The sequence below is a fragment of the Choristoneura fumiferana genome, chromosome 2 (assembly GCF_025370935.1).
Source record: "Choristoneura fumiferana chromosome 2, NRCan_CFum_1, whole genome shotgun sequence".
Classification (NCBI taxonomy): domain Eukaryota; kingdom Metazoa; phylum Arthropoda; class Insecta; order Lepidoptera; family Tortricidae; genus Choristoneura; species Choristoneura fumiferana.
In genome coordinates this window covers 9149346-9165084 of record NC_133473.1, presented here as the reverse complement: position 1 = coordinate 9165084, position 15739 = coordinate 9149346, and the positions used below count along the sequence as shown (strand labels likewise).

At 36.5% G+C, this 15739-nt stretch overlaps 1 protein-coding gene across 1 annotated transcript in view; it reads right to left on the bottom strand.

Moving 5' to 3' along the window:
- Nucleotides 1-15739, bottom strand: part of LOC141445437 (cytoplasmic dynein 2 heavy chain 1-like) — a gene marked incomplete at its 5' end in the record, with an annotated part of 87990 nt that overhangs the window by 59424 nt on the left and 12827 nt on the right. The window contains 7 exon segments of the mRNA XM_074111282.1: nt 8403-8533; nt 9052-9210; nt 9845-10012; nt 10327-10472; nt 11256-11371; nt 14910-15115; nt 15551-15694. Coding sequence (XP_073967383.1) covers nt 8403-8533; nt 9052-9210; nt 9845-10012; nt 10327-10472; nt 11256-11371; nt 14910-15115; nt 15551-15694 — 1070 coding nt within the window.

The following is a 15739-nucleotide window of genomic DNA, read 5'->3' as shown; positions in this document are numbered from 1 at the left end:
TTAAGGTACGAAAGCGGAACCAACAATTTAACTCACTTTGACATTTATAATAATATGTAGTAATCATTTCTGTCAATGTCACTTTAATAAAACTCGGTACCTATATAGGTATAGATGATATACCAATATTTATTCAGTAATCTAAATTTAATATCAAAATACGAATAACTGTCGCACGTTAAAAATTTACATCGCTTTTAGCTAATTATTTAGAACTAGCTTTTTCCCGTCGCTTCGTTTACCAAGAATTCATTTATCGCTATCCCTCAGAAACTAGGTATAAAAAATTTCGGAAAAAAACTAGCATATGTCCGTCCCAGGGTCTCAATCAACATTCATAACAAAGTTCATGTAAATCGATCCAACGGTTTAAGCGTGCAGTAGTAAAGACAATCAGACCGACAGAAAAACAGTTACTTTTGTATAGACAATTATATATGTCTGTAGGTATAGATATGTTGCATTTATTTATGTATTACATGGGTAGATAAATGATAAAATTAAATTTTAAGATGTTGGAATCATTACACAGTGATAACCTCGTACTCGTAATTTCTTTCTGCATGAAATTGTAAATTTTAATCCATTTCAGTTTATCTATTGAAGAAATTTTGAAAAATTGCGTCTCACTCGGCAATAATGTAGCCAATATCAGAAACGTACCGAAGAACACGACATACCAGTTTGGTTAATTATCCTGATAAAACAAGTGGTCAGAATGCGGCCCTGAGCGAGGCGACGACCGCTCCCGCCCGCGCGCCCGCTCGTGCCGTTCTCCGAAACGGGCACTAAGCAACAAAAATAACATAACGTTTCGGGATGCGCTTTTTGTTTTGGTCATTATTATGGCAACAAGCTTCCTTGCCTGGGCGCACGAACATTTAACGACCTTACTTAAATAATCTTAACATGCCGTATTATCATTTCATCTCAATGTACTTAAGGTCAGCCTGAGATGAAACTTTCAAATTACAGGTTTTGAGAGTATGTGGTTACAAAAATGGGAACACACAAAATGGCGGGTCGGCTCTGTTGGTCAGTCGTGTGATACCGTCACCAACAGCGAGCCGTTGGCCTTCCGCCCTACACATCCGTCCGTGATAAGCAATCGCGAGCCAAGTCCAATCATCAAGAAGTATACCAAACTTATTCTCATTATAAACGTAAACTCGTATTTTTTAAAAACATTACTTAGACCTTTTTAAAAATGTTAATTAGTTAAATTAAACAGAAAGAAAATTTCTCGACATTTGTCCTGATCCAACATCTTGATTTCACTCGTAAAAAAGTTTTAAAAACCCAGGCATATTTTTTTTAGGCGCCTTTGTGGATTCTCCTCTCGGAACAAAAGCGTCGCCTATAAAGGACGTGTTTAAAGGAACCCTTGTCTGATCAATGAACTGGACATGGTTATTCGTAGGACAAAGCATTGTGCAGCATTCTGGTTCAACAAGTTCACAAGGCTCCTAGCGTAGCAATTAGCGATCACGGCAAGTTATCACCTTAGGAGTGAAAAGGGCTGGTCGGCATTTACAATTTGATGCGACGTTACATTAACGTCGAAATTATATGGCCAGGGACCCAGGGGCTTTTAATGTCAAGGCACGTTTGTGCTACTTTTATTTAGGCAGCTTTGTAAAGACTATTAGGTAGGGTAACCTAGTTTTGTCAAATTAATAAGACTGCGAACTTCTTAGCAGGGCTCTATCTGCCGTGCTTAAAGACCCGCTAGGTATTACGTTTTATTTTCATAAATCAGTGCAGATATATCACTAAAATATTACGCAAAGGAGAAGATTAAGATCAGGCCCTTAGGGCGGAAATCTGAGCTTCTAGCCAAAATACCACAAACGGGACTTCTTAAACACACGAGTAATATTTACCTGGACGTTTCGACTACATTACAGTGGCCGTGGTCACGAGTACACCATATTTTGACTATGAGTGAAAATCACGAAAGTTTAAAACGTTACAACATGAGCTTCATTACATTACTGCGTTTGCAAGCACAGTAGGTAAATGAACATTCCATTCATGAAAACTTTAAAAGTGTTTCATTTAACTTTGTTAGATTAACTTCTAATCGTCTTAACATTTCGGAGATAACCTATTACTATCGAGGTTAAATTGCCTAGAAACTTGTAGGAATGTAAAGATACTTTTGTGCCCATAATATCGCTACGCAAAATTTTGTTACTTACGAGTATTTACAAGTTACGTAACCATTAACAAATTAGCATAATTTTCAAAAATTCTCGCAGGACAAAAAGGAATGCGGCTCCAAAATGATATACTATATAGACACATCTTTATCCACACATTAAAAAAATACCCTCCTCTAAAAGTTTTATAAAAGTAGTTAACTCTTGTTAGGCCTCAGAATACTAGAAATATAATTTTGATTAACATCTTAGCAACATCGCCTTTGCTACTGTGAATGAACGCTTTCGGTGTCGATAAAGGTTCACTCTGAAAAGGCGGTTATGGTGTTAAAGGTCAAAGATAATAAACGTTCTACCACCGAATCGGGGCATTTTATCAAACAAAATTATACTTACGTCAGTGTTCAAATATTTCATAGTTAATTTGTAAAGAGTACTTATTGAGTACTGACAGACAAATAAGTGGTGCCATACAGGAGCTTTTTTTAAATATTTTCTTCGAACTCATGTCACATATTTACGGCCAGAGAATTTACAGGTCAAATCATGTGTTGAGATTTTCACCCAAATTTTCAGCCTTATTTATGTCGGTAGGCATCGATCGCAAAATTAGACATTAAACTGTCCTTGTGTATATTATTCCTACATAATAAGGGACAAGGTTAAACAAATAATACACTCGTAGAATGCATAATACTAAAATTAAGAATGTATAATTAATTAATTAAACATTCGAAGACAGTTTTTAGGGTTCCGTAGCCAAAATGGCAAAAACGGAACCCTTATAGTTTTGCCATGTCTGTCTGTCTGTCTGTCCGTCCGGCTTTGCTCAGGGACTATCAATGCTAGAAAGCTGTAATTTTGCACGAATATATATGTAAACTATGCCGACAAAATGGTACAATAAAAAATTCAAAAATAAATTTTTTTAGAGTACCTCCCATAGACGTAAAGTGGGGGTGATTTTTTTTTCAGACAACCTTGTAGTGTGGGGTTATCGTTGGATAGGTCTTTTAAAATCATTAGGGGGTTGCTAAGACGATTTTTCGATTCAGTGATCCGTTTGCAAAATATTCAACTTGAAAGTGCAAATTTTCGTTAAAATCGGGCGTGGCCCCCCCTCTAAAATTTAAACCGGTGGGTAGAAAAATTTGAAAAAATTCAGGATGGTAGTACTTAAGTATATCAAACTTACAAGAAAAACTATAACGGTTAAGTTTTCTTGAGAATTATTAGTAGTTTAAGAGTAAATAGCAGCCTAAGGTATAAAATATACCTAAACTTGGAATATTCGGTACAAAATACAAAATCCTTAGAAAAATATTAATTAATTTTTTCGTAATGGCTACGGAACCCTATTTCGGGCGTGTCCGACACGCTCTTGGCCGGTTTTTATTTATTTGTAAACATATCAACAAAGAATTATCAACAAGTAAGGTAAAATCTAGTTTTTAGTCTCAAAATTGTAATCGGCTGAAAAACATCTGCCATCTAAATAAACTAGGAAGAAAGCAGTAAGTAAATTTAAGTACTAAATGCTATATCGGTCCTGTTGTGTAATACGCAGTAACAACCGCAAACAGCCGACGTGGTGGATTACTCGTTCACGCATTAGCCGGGTTGACGGAAACCGAAGCCAAATGAATACGCGGCATTTCCCTTTCTTTGATTGTATCAGGTTACTTATTATACTATTTTCTAACACGTAAAATACCGAGTTATCGGAACAATTGAAATTGCATTTGCAATTTACTATGAGCTTGGAAAAAGTGAGGAAGGTGTTTGACAAAAAGAAATGAATTGTGATTCTGAGCGCGTTGCAAATGCCTAAATAAGGAAATGTATTACATATTATTATTGCACATTATATAGGTACTCAGCGGCACAAAATTTGGCCCACTCTACATACAAAATTACATATTACTGCATACATTTGAGGGCCAAATTTTTTGCCGCTCAGTATATTTAACTTGTACACCATAACTCCGAAGCATATCAATGGTGTGCGTAAAATTGCCAATATACGCTTAGGCCCACGCACGAGGAAACTATATCCTAAGCCGTGTAATTCTGAGATGGGAGCTGCGCCCAGTAATGAGATACATATATATCCTCCTGAGTATTGAAATTTTATAACAAAATTAGTGCTTTAGACCTAGACTTGGTTGACCTGCTTTGTTTTGGATATTATTTTATAAAGTACATTCGGCCGTAATTCTTAGTGTTAATTGGTCCTTTATAAAGTACGCGAGGGAGGACCCAGGAGGATATACATAGGTTGAGCTGGTGAGAGATAGGTATTGTTTAGATATAAAGTTTCAACTTTAGCTCTTAGTGTAAGTGCCTATACTCATATTCAAAATGTGACATGAAAGATAATTCTATATTTCGTTGCCTAATTTTGACGACGTGTTTCTATTTAAGAACTCAGGCCAGTGACCTGTGTTATCGAGACAGATTAGGTAATTACGTACAAACACCCGCTCCCAACCTCAATGTCTAATCTGAGCTTACGCTATAAACTTTCAAGCTCGTATCTTTTGAGTTAGCCTATTTCTATTCCACAACAACAGTCGTCCATTCAATGCGTGCATGTATTTAAGTGTGTACTAATTACCTAAATAAGGCAAAAAAATACTACAACGCCATGATCTCCTTTGATATGAACAATCTGAGAAACTTAGGTATTATTTAGCTTTTGTTAATATTTGTCTAGACTGGTTTTATCTATAAATTCCTTTCTTTTCAAAACCGTTGCAAATACTTTGTGTCCCTTGTTTTAAGACACGCATTTGACAGCAACGAAAAGTTAACAAACAAAGAATAAATTATTATTATTATTGTTTTTATATGTATGTGACTTCTTAAGTGTACAAAATAAAAAAATGGTCAAGTGTGAGTCGGACTCGTACATGAGGGGTTCCGTAAACAGTTCAGTAAAAGTTTTTCTTAAAATTCTTCTAATATAAGTTTTTTTTGCTGACTGTACTTTATGCCCCTGGTTACCAAAGTACTCGTCAAGACGATAAACGAGTCCAAACTCGATGCGGTCGTGTCGTTTATCACAGTGTTCCTATGGTCACACGCTAGCTTTATCATCAGATCAACTCCATGTTATAATAATATTGCATTGTCATCGGATTTAACATGCGTTTAAAATTTCAGCTCAATCGGTTGAATTTGAGTTGAAAGATTCCACTCGGGCAAACAATTACCTACACCACAGAAAAAGTAATAGTACAACCTACACTGCAAATAATTATAATGCTTGTAATAAGTTTTTGTTAATAACTTAATTTTTAATACAAGCTTTTTTGCCGAATGTACTTTTTGTTGACTGTACTTGCATTGTCGTCTAAACTACATATCTGTACCAAATTTTAAGTCGGTACTATTAAGTATCGAGGAGTTCCCTCCTGCAGAGACGATCCTGGCAGGACCACCAAGATGTCACTACCAGATTATTGTATTGTCACCAAATTTACATAAGTATGCCAAATTTCAAGTCGATCGGACCACTGGAAGTTGGTCAAATTTAGCTTATAAGATTTGACCCTAACAAACAATAAATAAACAAACAGGGCAAGCTAAAGAAAAGCTTCTAAAAATATCGCCGTAAGCACTTGTGTGCAAGTATTTCTAATAAAAAACCATTTGAATTCTCATCCTCTTTGGTTCTGGCTGTTTGCTTCTGAATCCATTGCCCTAAAAGCGCCGCGCGCGGATCAAAAAAAATATCTGTCAACTCTGTTCATTCGCGGGAAATTCGGCGGACTTCGTATGTTGTGTAATTAAATAATAAGAAGTGTGAATAAATTTTGATACTGTATTATAAACCTTGTAAATAGTGTTAAATACTTAGTATGATTTTTTTAGTGTAATACGGTGTGGATTTGGCGAGCGCTTTATCAAAGTTGGCTTCATTGAGGTTTGTGGTTCATAAATTGCTTTATTATTTTTGCACAAAAATGAATAAACCACACAATCAGACAGTCACTATATTATACTATCGAAGCTTTTATAAAACATCATTAAAATCGCAAACTTAAAGGTAAATATTCAAATGGCATAGCTACCCGTTGCTAGCCGACTCGGTCGCCTTAGCAACGGCTAATAACGCCTAGCAACCAAAAAACGCTGACAAAACATGTTTCTTGTATGACGACCCCCTTTAATTTGTATGTTTATTTTATTTTTAGTATTTGTTGTTATAGCGGCCACAGTAATACATAATCTGTGAAAAATTCAAGTGTCTAACTTTTACGGCTTCAGAGATAGAGCCCTGTGACAGACGGACAGACAGACAGAAAGCGGAGTCTCAGTAATAGGGTCCCGTTGACACCCTTTCGGTACGGAACCCTAATAAAAATGAATCGTAAAATGTGTTGCTAAGTGCAAAACTCGGGAACGGCTGGACCGATTTCGCTAATTCTTTTTTTGTTGTGTTCGTTATTGTCAGGAGGTTTTTGTGGAAGAAAATATAGGAAAAAAACCGGGGGCAAAGCCGCGGGCAACAGCTAGTTGATTAATAATTGAATATATTATTTAAGAATAAATTGATAGAGTATTTATAAAGTCAAGACACGGAATGTTAAAGGTCACTATCTCTATTGTTATTGTAATGACTTGGGCCTGCTATCTCTTTTCACTTTATGGACTTACACACAGTGAGAAAGTTCCGTAGTGCAGTTGCAATTAAGTATGCCGCTTACGGCGGTCTAAGTAGTGTCTTCATACCAAGTATAGACGCTAGTGTGGGCCGAAAATATTTTCAAAATGTTCTCGTGAGAATCCTACGGTTAGACTTCAAATCCGACTTTAGAATTGGTAAGTAGTATTATATAATATGCATACATTAATTTAATGACTGATGTACTTATCAAAAAATAAAAGCAATAAAACATGTAAGTTCATTATAATTATAATACGCCTGCTCCAATAAATGTCTGTGCTATCGAAAACTATTCACACTTTATAGGAAATGCCTACTGTAAAAATGGGTCAGTTGTTCTTATTTTTAACACCTTTACAATATATCCAATCAAAATTTTACCCGCTTCTAATGGTCTTATTGACTTTAGTAGGTACGTGTCAACAACGTCAACAAAACAAAATGTGTATTAAAAATGAAATTTTTCACAAAACATTTTTTAGTTTGCGTGGTGCTAAAATATAGTTCTCAGCGATAGTCATCTTAAGTGAGTCATTGTTATATCGTATTAAATGAACTCTTAAAATTTAGTTTAATTTAATAATACTTGAACCATTGAATTTATAAGAGCGCCGCGAATCTCTAACTACAGGTAGTCTTAATAACAAAACGTGTTCAAAATGATGTGGGTAAATAAACCTCGTTCGATTTGTGCACTCAAATAATAATTCTAAACAGTCTTCAGGAATTTAAAACAATAGAAATAAACAAACTGAGAACAATCGGGAGCCGGGTAGAGCGAGCGCTCCGAAATGCCGCGAGCCCGCGACCCATCTGCGCCCCACGTGTCGCCGGCGAAGCGCCAATCCCATGTTACGAACAGATTTAAGCTTCAAAGATAAGTGTACTAAGTGTAGGTTTGCCATGGATTGTACTGAATAAAAGTTTAATTATACATACATATATAGTCTTGTGTCAAAAGATATTCGTTCTTAGTTAAAGTAGTAAAGCGAAAATAACTTTCCTGATCTATATATATACCAGTCAGTAGCGTGGTGTTGTAACAACTCCATTCATTTTTACATCATTCATGATGACAAGTATGGCAAAGGTTGTGTACACTAACCCCGAAAACATATCTTAACTTATCTATCTTACTCTTCTCTCACTCTCTAGGTCTAGGGTATCTAACGAAAATATTCAATCCACGCCCTGATACTAATTATTCACATGCATCATGGGCGTCACATGTGACTATACCGAATTGTAACAACTGCTATGTATAAATGTGATATGCAATGAATGAATAAATAAATTAATTAATTATTTTGTTTTCCGAGAGGGCCTCAAGAGTGGTAAGAAAATTTTGGAAGACAGACTCTTAACCGCAATTACCGATAGAATTAGTTCAAGCTTTACCTGTTTTTTTTTACAAATACATTAGGACAAATAATTAACTGAATTAGACGTTCCTATGCAGAGTTCCACATCAATGCAAGTAGGTGTGTGTGGAATAGCAGGAGTAAATTTGAAGAAACAAGTCAATACACTCAAACATTTTAGTATGGTTGCCATATGGCTGCACTAACCTCCTTTGCGCATGATGAGCGGCCCTCACAAGCAGCCGAGCTGCCCTCAACCTCGAGTCCCAGGCGGCGCAAGCATCGCTGCCGGAATTGCCGCTACTCACTGAAGACACCACCCATTGCTGCTCCTCGATCTAGATACATTTTAAATGTCAGTAACAACGACAAAGTGCTATTGTTTTCTTTAAAAGTTAATGTGATGACATATATGGTAACAGGTTATTAACTAGTTATCTCAATTTTGAAACTAAAGATTGTAGGCTTGCGCGAGAAGCACATATTTGTATGACAATCATGACTTATTTTTTCTGAAATCGTAGATGTACCTAGATGATTTCAGGCGCAGTATAAAGGGTTGGATAATAAATAACTAATGATGAAGGGCACACCTACACTCAACACTCGACGGATGTGGTCTGATTAGACAGATAATTTTGTAAAACATATTTAATATCGAATAAAATTGCCAAAATTTGCAGTTGAAAAAATTGAATGACGCTTTTAGTCAAAAAGTATTTTATTAATTTGTAGACAAATACAATATGTACTAATGGATCGATGTCCAGGGTCTATTATGGCTTAAAATTAATTGACGAATAGGAATATTATTATTGTCGCATTTATTTTACGAAGTTTAACGTGAATGACGCACCTTGGTAAGTATATCTTTGAAGTCTTTCACAATGGGAACAGGCCGCTTCGCTTTGTCGCTGTAGTAGATAATAGCGAACCGCGCGCCCGCGAACCATAGCTCCAATTCGTTCAACGCACTACGGATCGCTGATTCACTGGACGCATTTGCGCTGATTTTCTGACAAAACAAAAATAATATTTGTTAAGTAACGGTCTTACCTATGTTGTCAACTAATAGATACTAGGCATACATTGTTTATAGCATAAAAGAAGAAAATCTTTTTAAAAATTTATGATTGGTAGACCTGAAAATGAATGAATGCAGTAACTACATATATATACTAAAAGCAGAATCATATAAATGACAATAACATTGTTACTATTCAATTGTCACTGCGTATTACCTATATTGTAAAAGTACCAATAAGGTAGTCGCATATAAAAATGATAAGGTGGAGTCCGGGTAACGCGGGACTAAACCCGGAACAGTTTCTTCCTATAGTTTGTTTTTATTTAGTACAGTTCTTAGCATTTTTGCCGAAAATTCAAACTAACGCGCCACTAGTATATTGAATGGAAGATGGCGGGGTTAACATACTAATATAACTATAGGCGTAGCCGTTAATGCTGTCGCAACCATGTCTTTTCACTATGAAAGGTACGCGTATAGTAATAGGAAAGTATAGACTGTATCTGGTTATCAGTCATTGACTGACACCCAAAGAACAATAGCTTTTTAGTGAGCTCTATACAATAGACAACTAACAACTCTCTCTGTTGTCTTCTTGTTCTAAATGCCTGTCTCGTATTACCTGCAAAATTTTTATTTGTTTCTTGATATTGTCAGCGGCATTCAAAAGGTCCTTGAGTTGAAGCGTATCTGGTTTTTTGTACTCCATCTCTAAGAGGCTGTAAACTTCGTGCCAATGACGCTCGGTAAAGTCAGTGCCGCGAAGGTACTTCAGTAATGTGGTCAAGTCCTAAAATATACATGATAATAAATATGTTATTCATAATAGTTAAGCGGCAATTACACTGAGTCTTTCGCCGCATGCTGCATGCGGCGACCGCGAAAGCGTAAAGAACGCGGTAGTCGTCCGCATTCGGCGAGCGACAGCTCCACAACCTTAATATGGCGCCGCAGTAGACGGACAGACTAACGTAAAGGCGACGTTCGTTCGCCGAATAGTTTGAAACAAATTCGGCGACGGCATTAGGTGAATGGCGCAGTGTAATTGCCGCTTTAAACGTGACTATATAATACAGTAAATTGTAATATTGTATCTATACGCACGCTATACTTTTCAAGCTCCAACTTTATGTACAAAGTGACTGTTGTATATGGTTCCAGTTTAGAGTTCCATTTTGACGTAAATTCTTCAAGCAGGTGGAGTTTCTTTTGAAAAACTATCCAATCTTGTTCCGCGATAGATTCAAACTCTATAAAAACATACATAATTCTACACATAATATCCTTGACATATAGCGTAATAAAAATCCACACTATTTTGCATTAAGTATATACAAGTTGTGTTTACATTCTTCCGGAATATACCTAAGGGCGAACACCCCTGTAAAAGTTTGTCGGGACTTCTTAATTTTAGTTAACAATGATTCCATCCATACATATATTGATTGATGTCCAAAATATACCGCGTCAAATGCGTGACTACACTTTGAATCCAAAAGTCCGATGAAAAACCTTTACAGGGACTTTCAGTCAAACTAACCCAATACCTCCTGACATATTCTGGAAGAATTTGAAAGCACCCGGTATAAAACAGGCACTTTTCCTGTGTAACGTCGGCTAATAATAGTTAAACTATAACTACCATTTTACCTAATTTTAGAAGTCGTGTTTTCGCATCTGTGTAGGTACCCGCTAGAAATGCACTATTTTTAACCCCCGACGCAAAAAGAGGGGTAACGTGTTATAAGTTTGACCGCTATGTGTGTCTGTGTGTGTGTGTGTCGGTCTGTCTGCGGCACCGTAGCTCTGAAACGGGTGGACCGATTTGAATGCGTTTTTATTTTATTTGAAACCAGATTTTCTAGCGATGCTTCTTAGACGTTTCATCAAAATCGGTTCAGGCGTTTTTAAGATATTGAACTTTGAAGTGTCAAAGATGGGGGTTTTCCTACTTTTTGTTGGTTAGGTTAGGTTATTTAGGTCACACTAATGCCAGACTCACTACCGAATGAAAAAACTAGGTATACATATACCTTCACTATATTCTTTCATAACTGTCCATAGAATCAAATCTTCATTAATAAGTTTTTCAGCTTGCTGCCAAGTATCAGACACGTTCGGAGTCATGTTAAATTTGTCGCATTCCTTCCTATAAGATAAAAACAAGATGACGCCAAGTTCGTAACCCGTGACTCATAGATATTACATAGAGGCGGTCTTGTTACAGTTGATGCATTGAGGATGTAAAGTCAGCAGAAATAGTTGAATTGTCGAACACGTTGAAAAATTGTGCAAAAATAACTACATAGTTCTAAATCTGTAGGTACCTTAAAAGCAAAAGTGATTGACTGATGTATCAACACACAGCCCAAACCGCTAGGTCTAGGAATTCCAAATTTAGCACGTAGGCTCCTTTTAAGGTCTAGGGGTGCACTAAGAAAGGATTTTTCAAAATTCACCCTCTAGAGGGGTGAAATGGGGGTCCAAAGTTAGTATGGGGAAACATGATTAGTTAGACTATTTTATTCGAAATTTCACAGGGATACTCTTAACAATAAATAAGTAAACACGTGTTTCAGATTTTTTGAGAACTCAACCCCTAAAAGGGGGTAATATGGTGACAAAGTCAATCGAAAATCAATCGTTGATATATCAACGCACAGCCGAAACCACTGGACCTAGAGACTTGAAATTTTGTACATAGATACCTTATACAATGTAAGCAACCACTAAGAAAGGATTTTTGGAAATTCTTACGGGAATTCTTTTCGCTCGAGTTAAATTTGGGGTAACACAGATTTACTTTCTACGATCAGCGTACGTGCAGTATAAACTTTTGAATTTTGAAATTTTAGCTTTCTACAACCAGTAAAACGCAAAATCCTGTTTTTCCCCGTTCTTGTATGAATTTTGGAAAGTCCTCTCTCCTCTACATTTCCCAAACAACCTACATGCCGAATTTCAGCTTTCTACCAGTAGAACGGCAAATCCCATTTTTTCCCTTTCCCGTGAGAATTTCGGCAAATTATCTCTTAATGCTTTTCTACACTCCCGAAGCAACCTACATGCCTAATTTCAGCTTTCAAAGACCAGTATAACGATAAATCCTGTTTTTTCCTGTTGTCAGAATTTCGGGAAATCCTTTTGTAGTGCTCCTCTACGCTCCCCAAGGAACCTAAATGCCAAATTTGAGTTTTCTACGATCAATAAAAGAAAAAATCCCGTATTTTCCCGTTCCCGTGGGAATTTTGGAAAGCCCTCTCTTAACGCTTCTTTACACTCCCCAAACATCTACATGCCGAATTTCAGTTTTTTAGGACCAGTAAAACGAAAAATCCCGTTTTTTCCCTTTCCCGTGGGAATTTCGGGAAATTTCTTAATGTTTCTCTTCACTCCTTAAGCAACCTACATACATGCCAAATTGCAGCCTTCTACGACCAGTAAATCGAAAAATCCCATTTTTTCCCGTTCCCGTCAAAATTTCAGGAAATTCTTTTATAGTGTTTCCCTACACTTTTCAAGGAACCTAAATGCCAAATATCAGTTTTCTAGGACCAGTAAAACGAAAAATAGATTTCATTAAACTGAATATAAATCCCGTTTTTTCCTTATCCCGTGGGAGTTTCCCAAAATCTTTAAAACTGTTTTTTATTATTATAATCACTTACTTCTTTGCCAAACTTGAAGAGTCTAGTAATTATAGTTCATAGGATTCCATTAAACTGAATATATAAATCCCGTTTTTTCCTTATCCCGTGGGTATTTCCAAAAATCCTGAAATTGATGCTAGACCTTAAAAGGAACCTACGTGCTAAATTTGGAATCCCTAGACCTAGCGGTTTGGGCTGTGCGTTGATACATCAGTCAATCACTTTTGCCTTTTATATATATAAAATAATATATGTATATATATTTTAATAATTATAGTTATGGAAATAGGGTTATTTTGAAGTGAAAATATAAATCCCATTTATTCCCTATCCCGTGGGAATTTCGAAAAATCCTTTCTTAGTGCGCGTCTACATCTATTAAGGAATATATATTCCAAATTTCAAGTTTCTAGCCCCAGTGGTTTGGGCTGTGCGTTGATCTATAAGTCAGTCAACCAGTCAGTCAGTCAGTCAGTCAGTTTCTTCTTTTATATATATAGATTTTGCAGGTGGTAGATCCCTTGTGCAAGGTCCGCCCGGATTGCTACCACCATCTTGCTCGCTAATCCTGCCGTGAAATAGCAGTGCTTGCACTGTTGTGTTTCGGCGTGGAGAGTAAGACAGCCGGTGAAATTACTGGCCCTTGAGGTATCCCATCTTAGGCCTCTAGGTTGGCAACGCATCTGCAATACCCCTGGTGTTGCAGATGTTTATGGGCGGTGGTGATCTCTTACCATCAGGAGACCCACTTGGTCGTTTGCCATCCAGTCGAATAAAAAAAAAGTTGTGTGTTGTGATTGTTAATGGTGTCAACTAGGTACTCTACTATAATCGTTAGTGCTGCGTGCGATTGTTTGTGTCAAAGGAAATTACGTGTTGAAACCTTATTATTTATTCGTAGGTTGAAACCCCGAAAACCATGAGCAGCATATGTTTAGTTATCGGGAGTAACAGCAATAATATTTCTTGGTTCAAATGACATTTTGAAATGGGAAGATACATACTCACAATGTTAGTATTATGTTAGATATTTCAATAAATAAACTAATTAATGGCATAACCACGTAACGCAACAAGGTTTCATGATTTCATGAGCATGGTACGTTTACGCATATGGTAAGTCATCATGTAGCTTTCTGTATTGTTAAAATATATTTGACTAGTTTCCAATTACAAGTGCCTCATACTACAATTACCTAACCCAAAAATATTAGTTAGACAGACTTTCAGAACACTTTTATATTGATTTCTAACTAAAAGCCACCCTCTTACTTATATCGGATCGTGTTACAACAATCAAGTGCCGTCAACAAAAGGGAGTACCTATCTATATAAATAAAAACGAATCGCCGAAATGTATACGTACGCGCTTAACTTCCGCACGACTGCACCAAATTGGATAATTATTTTTTTCTGTGTTCTTTATTGTCAGGACAAGGTTTGTGTTAAGCAAGATAAAAATAAAAAAGTGGAACGGGGCAAAGCCATGGGCAACAGCTAGATTAAAAAAAATGTCTCAAAAACTAATCATAGTTATTATTCACAGGTCACGCAATGTAGGTACTATCGAAAGATTTAGATTCCCGAACTTGCATAGAACGTTCTCACAGTAAGTTTTATAATAACTCCCTTGTCAACAACGCAATGTCACTATGACTTTTTCTGTAAAAAGGTTTCACAATGGGTCACGGTTCAGTTGGTTTGATAGTATATCTCACAGTAGTTCATCTTTATCAACTCGTTAGTTTCTTGAAAGTTAAAACACTCCTGTACATACATCGAGCATAGAGTGACATCTATGGATCATGGTCGCATATTTGTTCCGATACCCTTCATCCCACATGTGGCTACTTGAACTGGCCTAGTCAAACATACTCCAAAGTATCTGAAAAAACTTACAGCAATCTTTGTAATTTTGTAGCTTCTTCAAATTTTGGTGCACATCGAACACAGAGCGACATCTATGGAACATCCTCACATACTTGTTTTTATATATTTTCATGAATAAACACAGTTCACAATGACTACAAAACTTACAGTAATTCATTTTTATCAGTTCGTAGCTTCTCGAAATTTTCGTAAGCATCAAACACCGAGCGACATCTATCGAGCATATCAGCATACGCCACGCCTCTGGTGTCTTCCAAGCGAGATCGGGCTTGACCCCACCGCGAGGCCCATGCCTCTAAGTTTGTATTTAGGTTATCCCACTCGCCGCTGAGGCTAGACTTTACTATTTCAGCCTAGAGGGACAATGGGATAATTAAAATATGCACTGATAAAAAAAGATTAAAATTTACTTATTTGGATTGTTTTGTGGCACAGGTGCCACTTTCACTAAAAAAAAAAGATTTGCTAACAGTAACAAAAAAAATGTTGCTTGTAACATAACTTGAGTAACTACAAAACTAAGGCCTACTAGTAGCTAAAAGTTAGGTGATGTCTTACAAAATCAGTTTTGCAATATTAGCATTATTTTGGTTCCTAATTTGTAAATTTTGGCTAAACGTCAAGTAGCCAAACTAGTTCAGCTATCATTTTTTTTTTCAGTGTTAGAGGTGGAATATAAGATAACAATTAAATAGGTACACAGCCCAGTTACAATGGCCCCCAAAAAAATTTGATGACATAGAGAGCTACACTTTTTCTACAAATAAAATAGTATAAAATTCACTCACCTGATGTTCGAACATTAGTCTCTGACTTTGCATCAGCTCTTGTATCTTCTGCCACTCTTTTATTGTGCCGTCGACCGACATATCTCCACCCCAAGTGCGCAGCATATGATTTTTCTTCTTTAGACCTTCTACCATCGTTTCCATCTGTAAAAAAAAAAAAGTGATTCATGTTATTTTTCACCGCTTTTT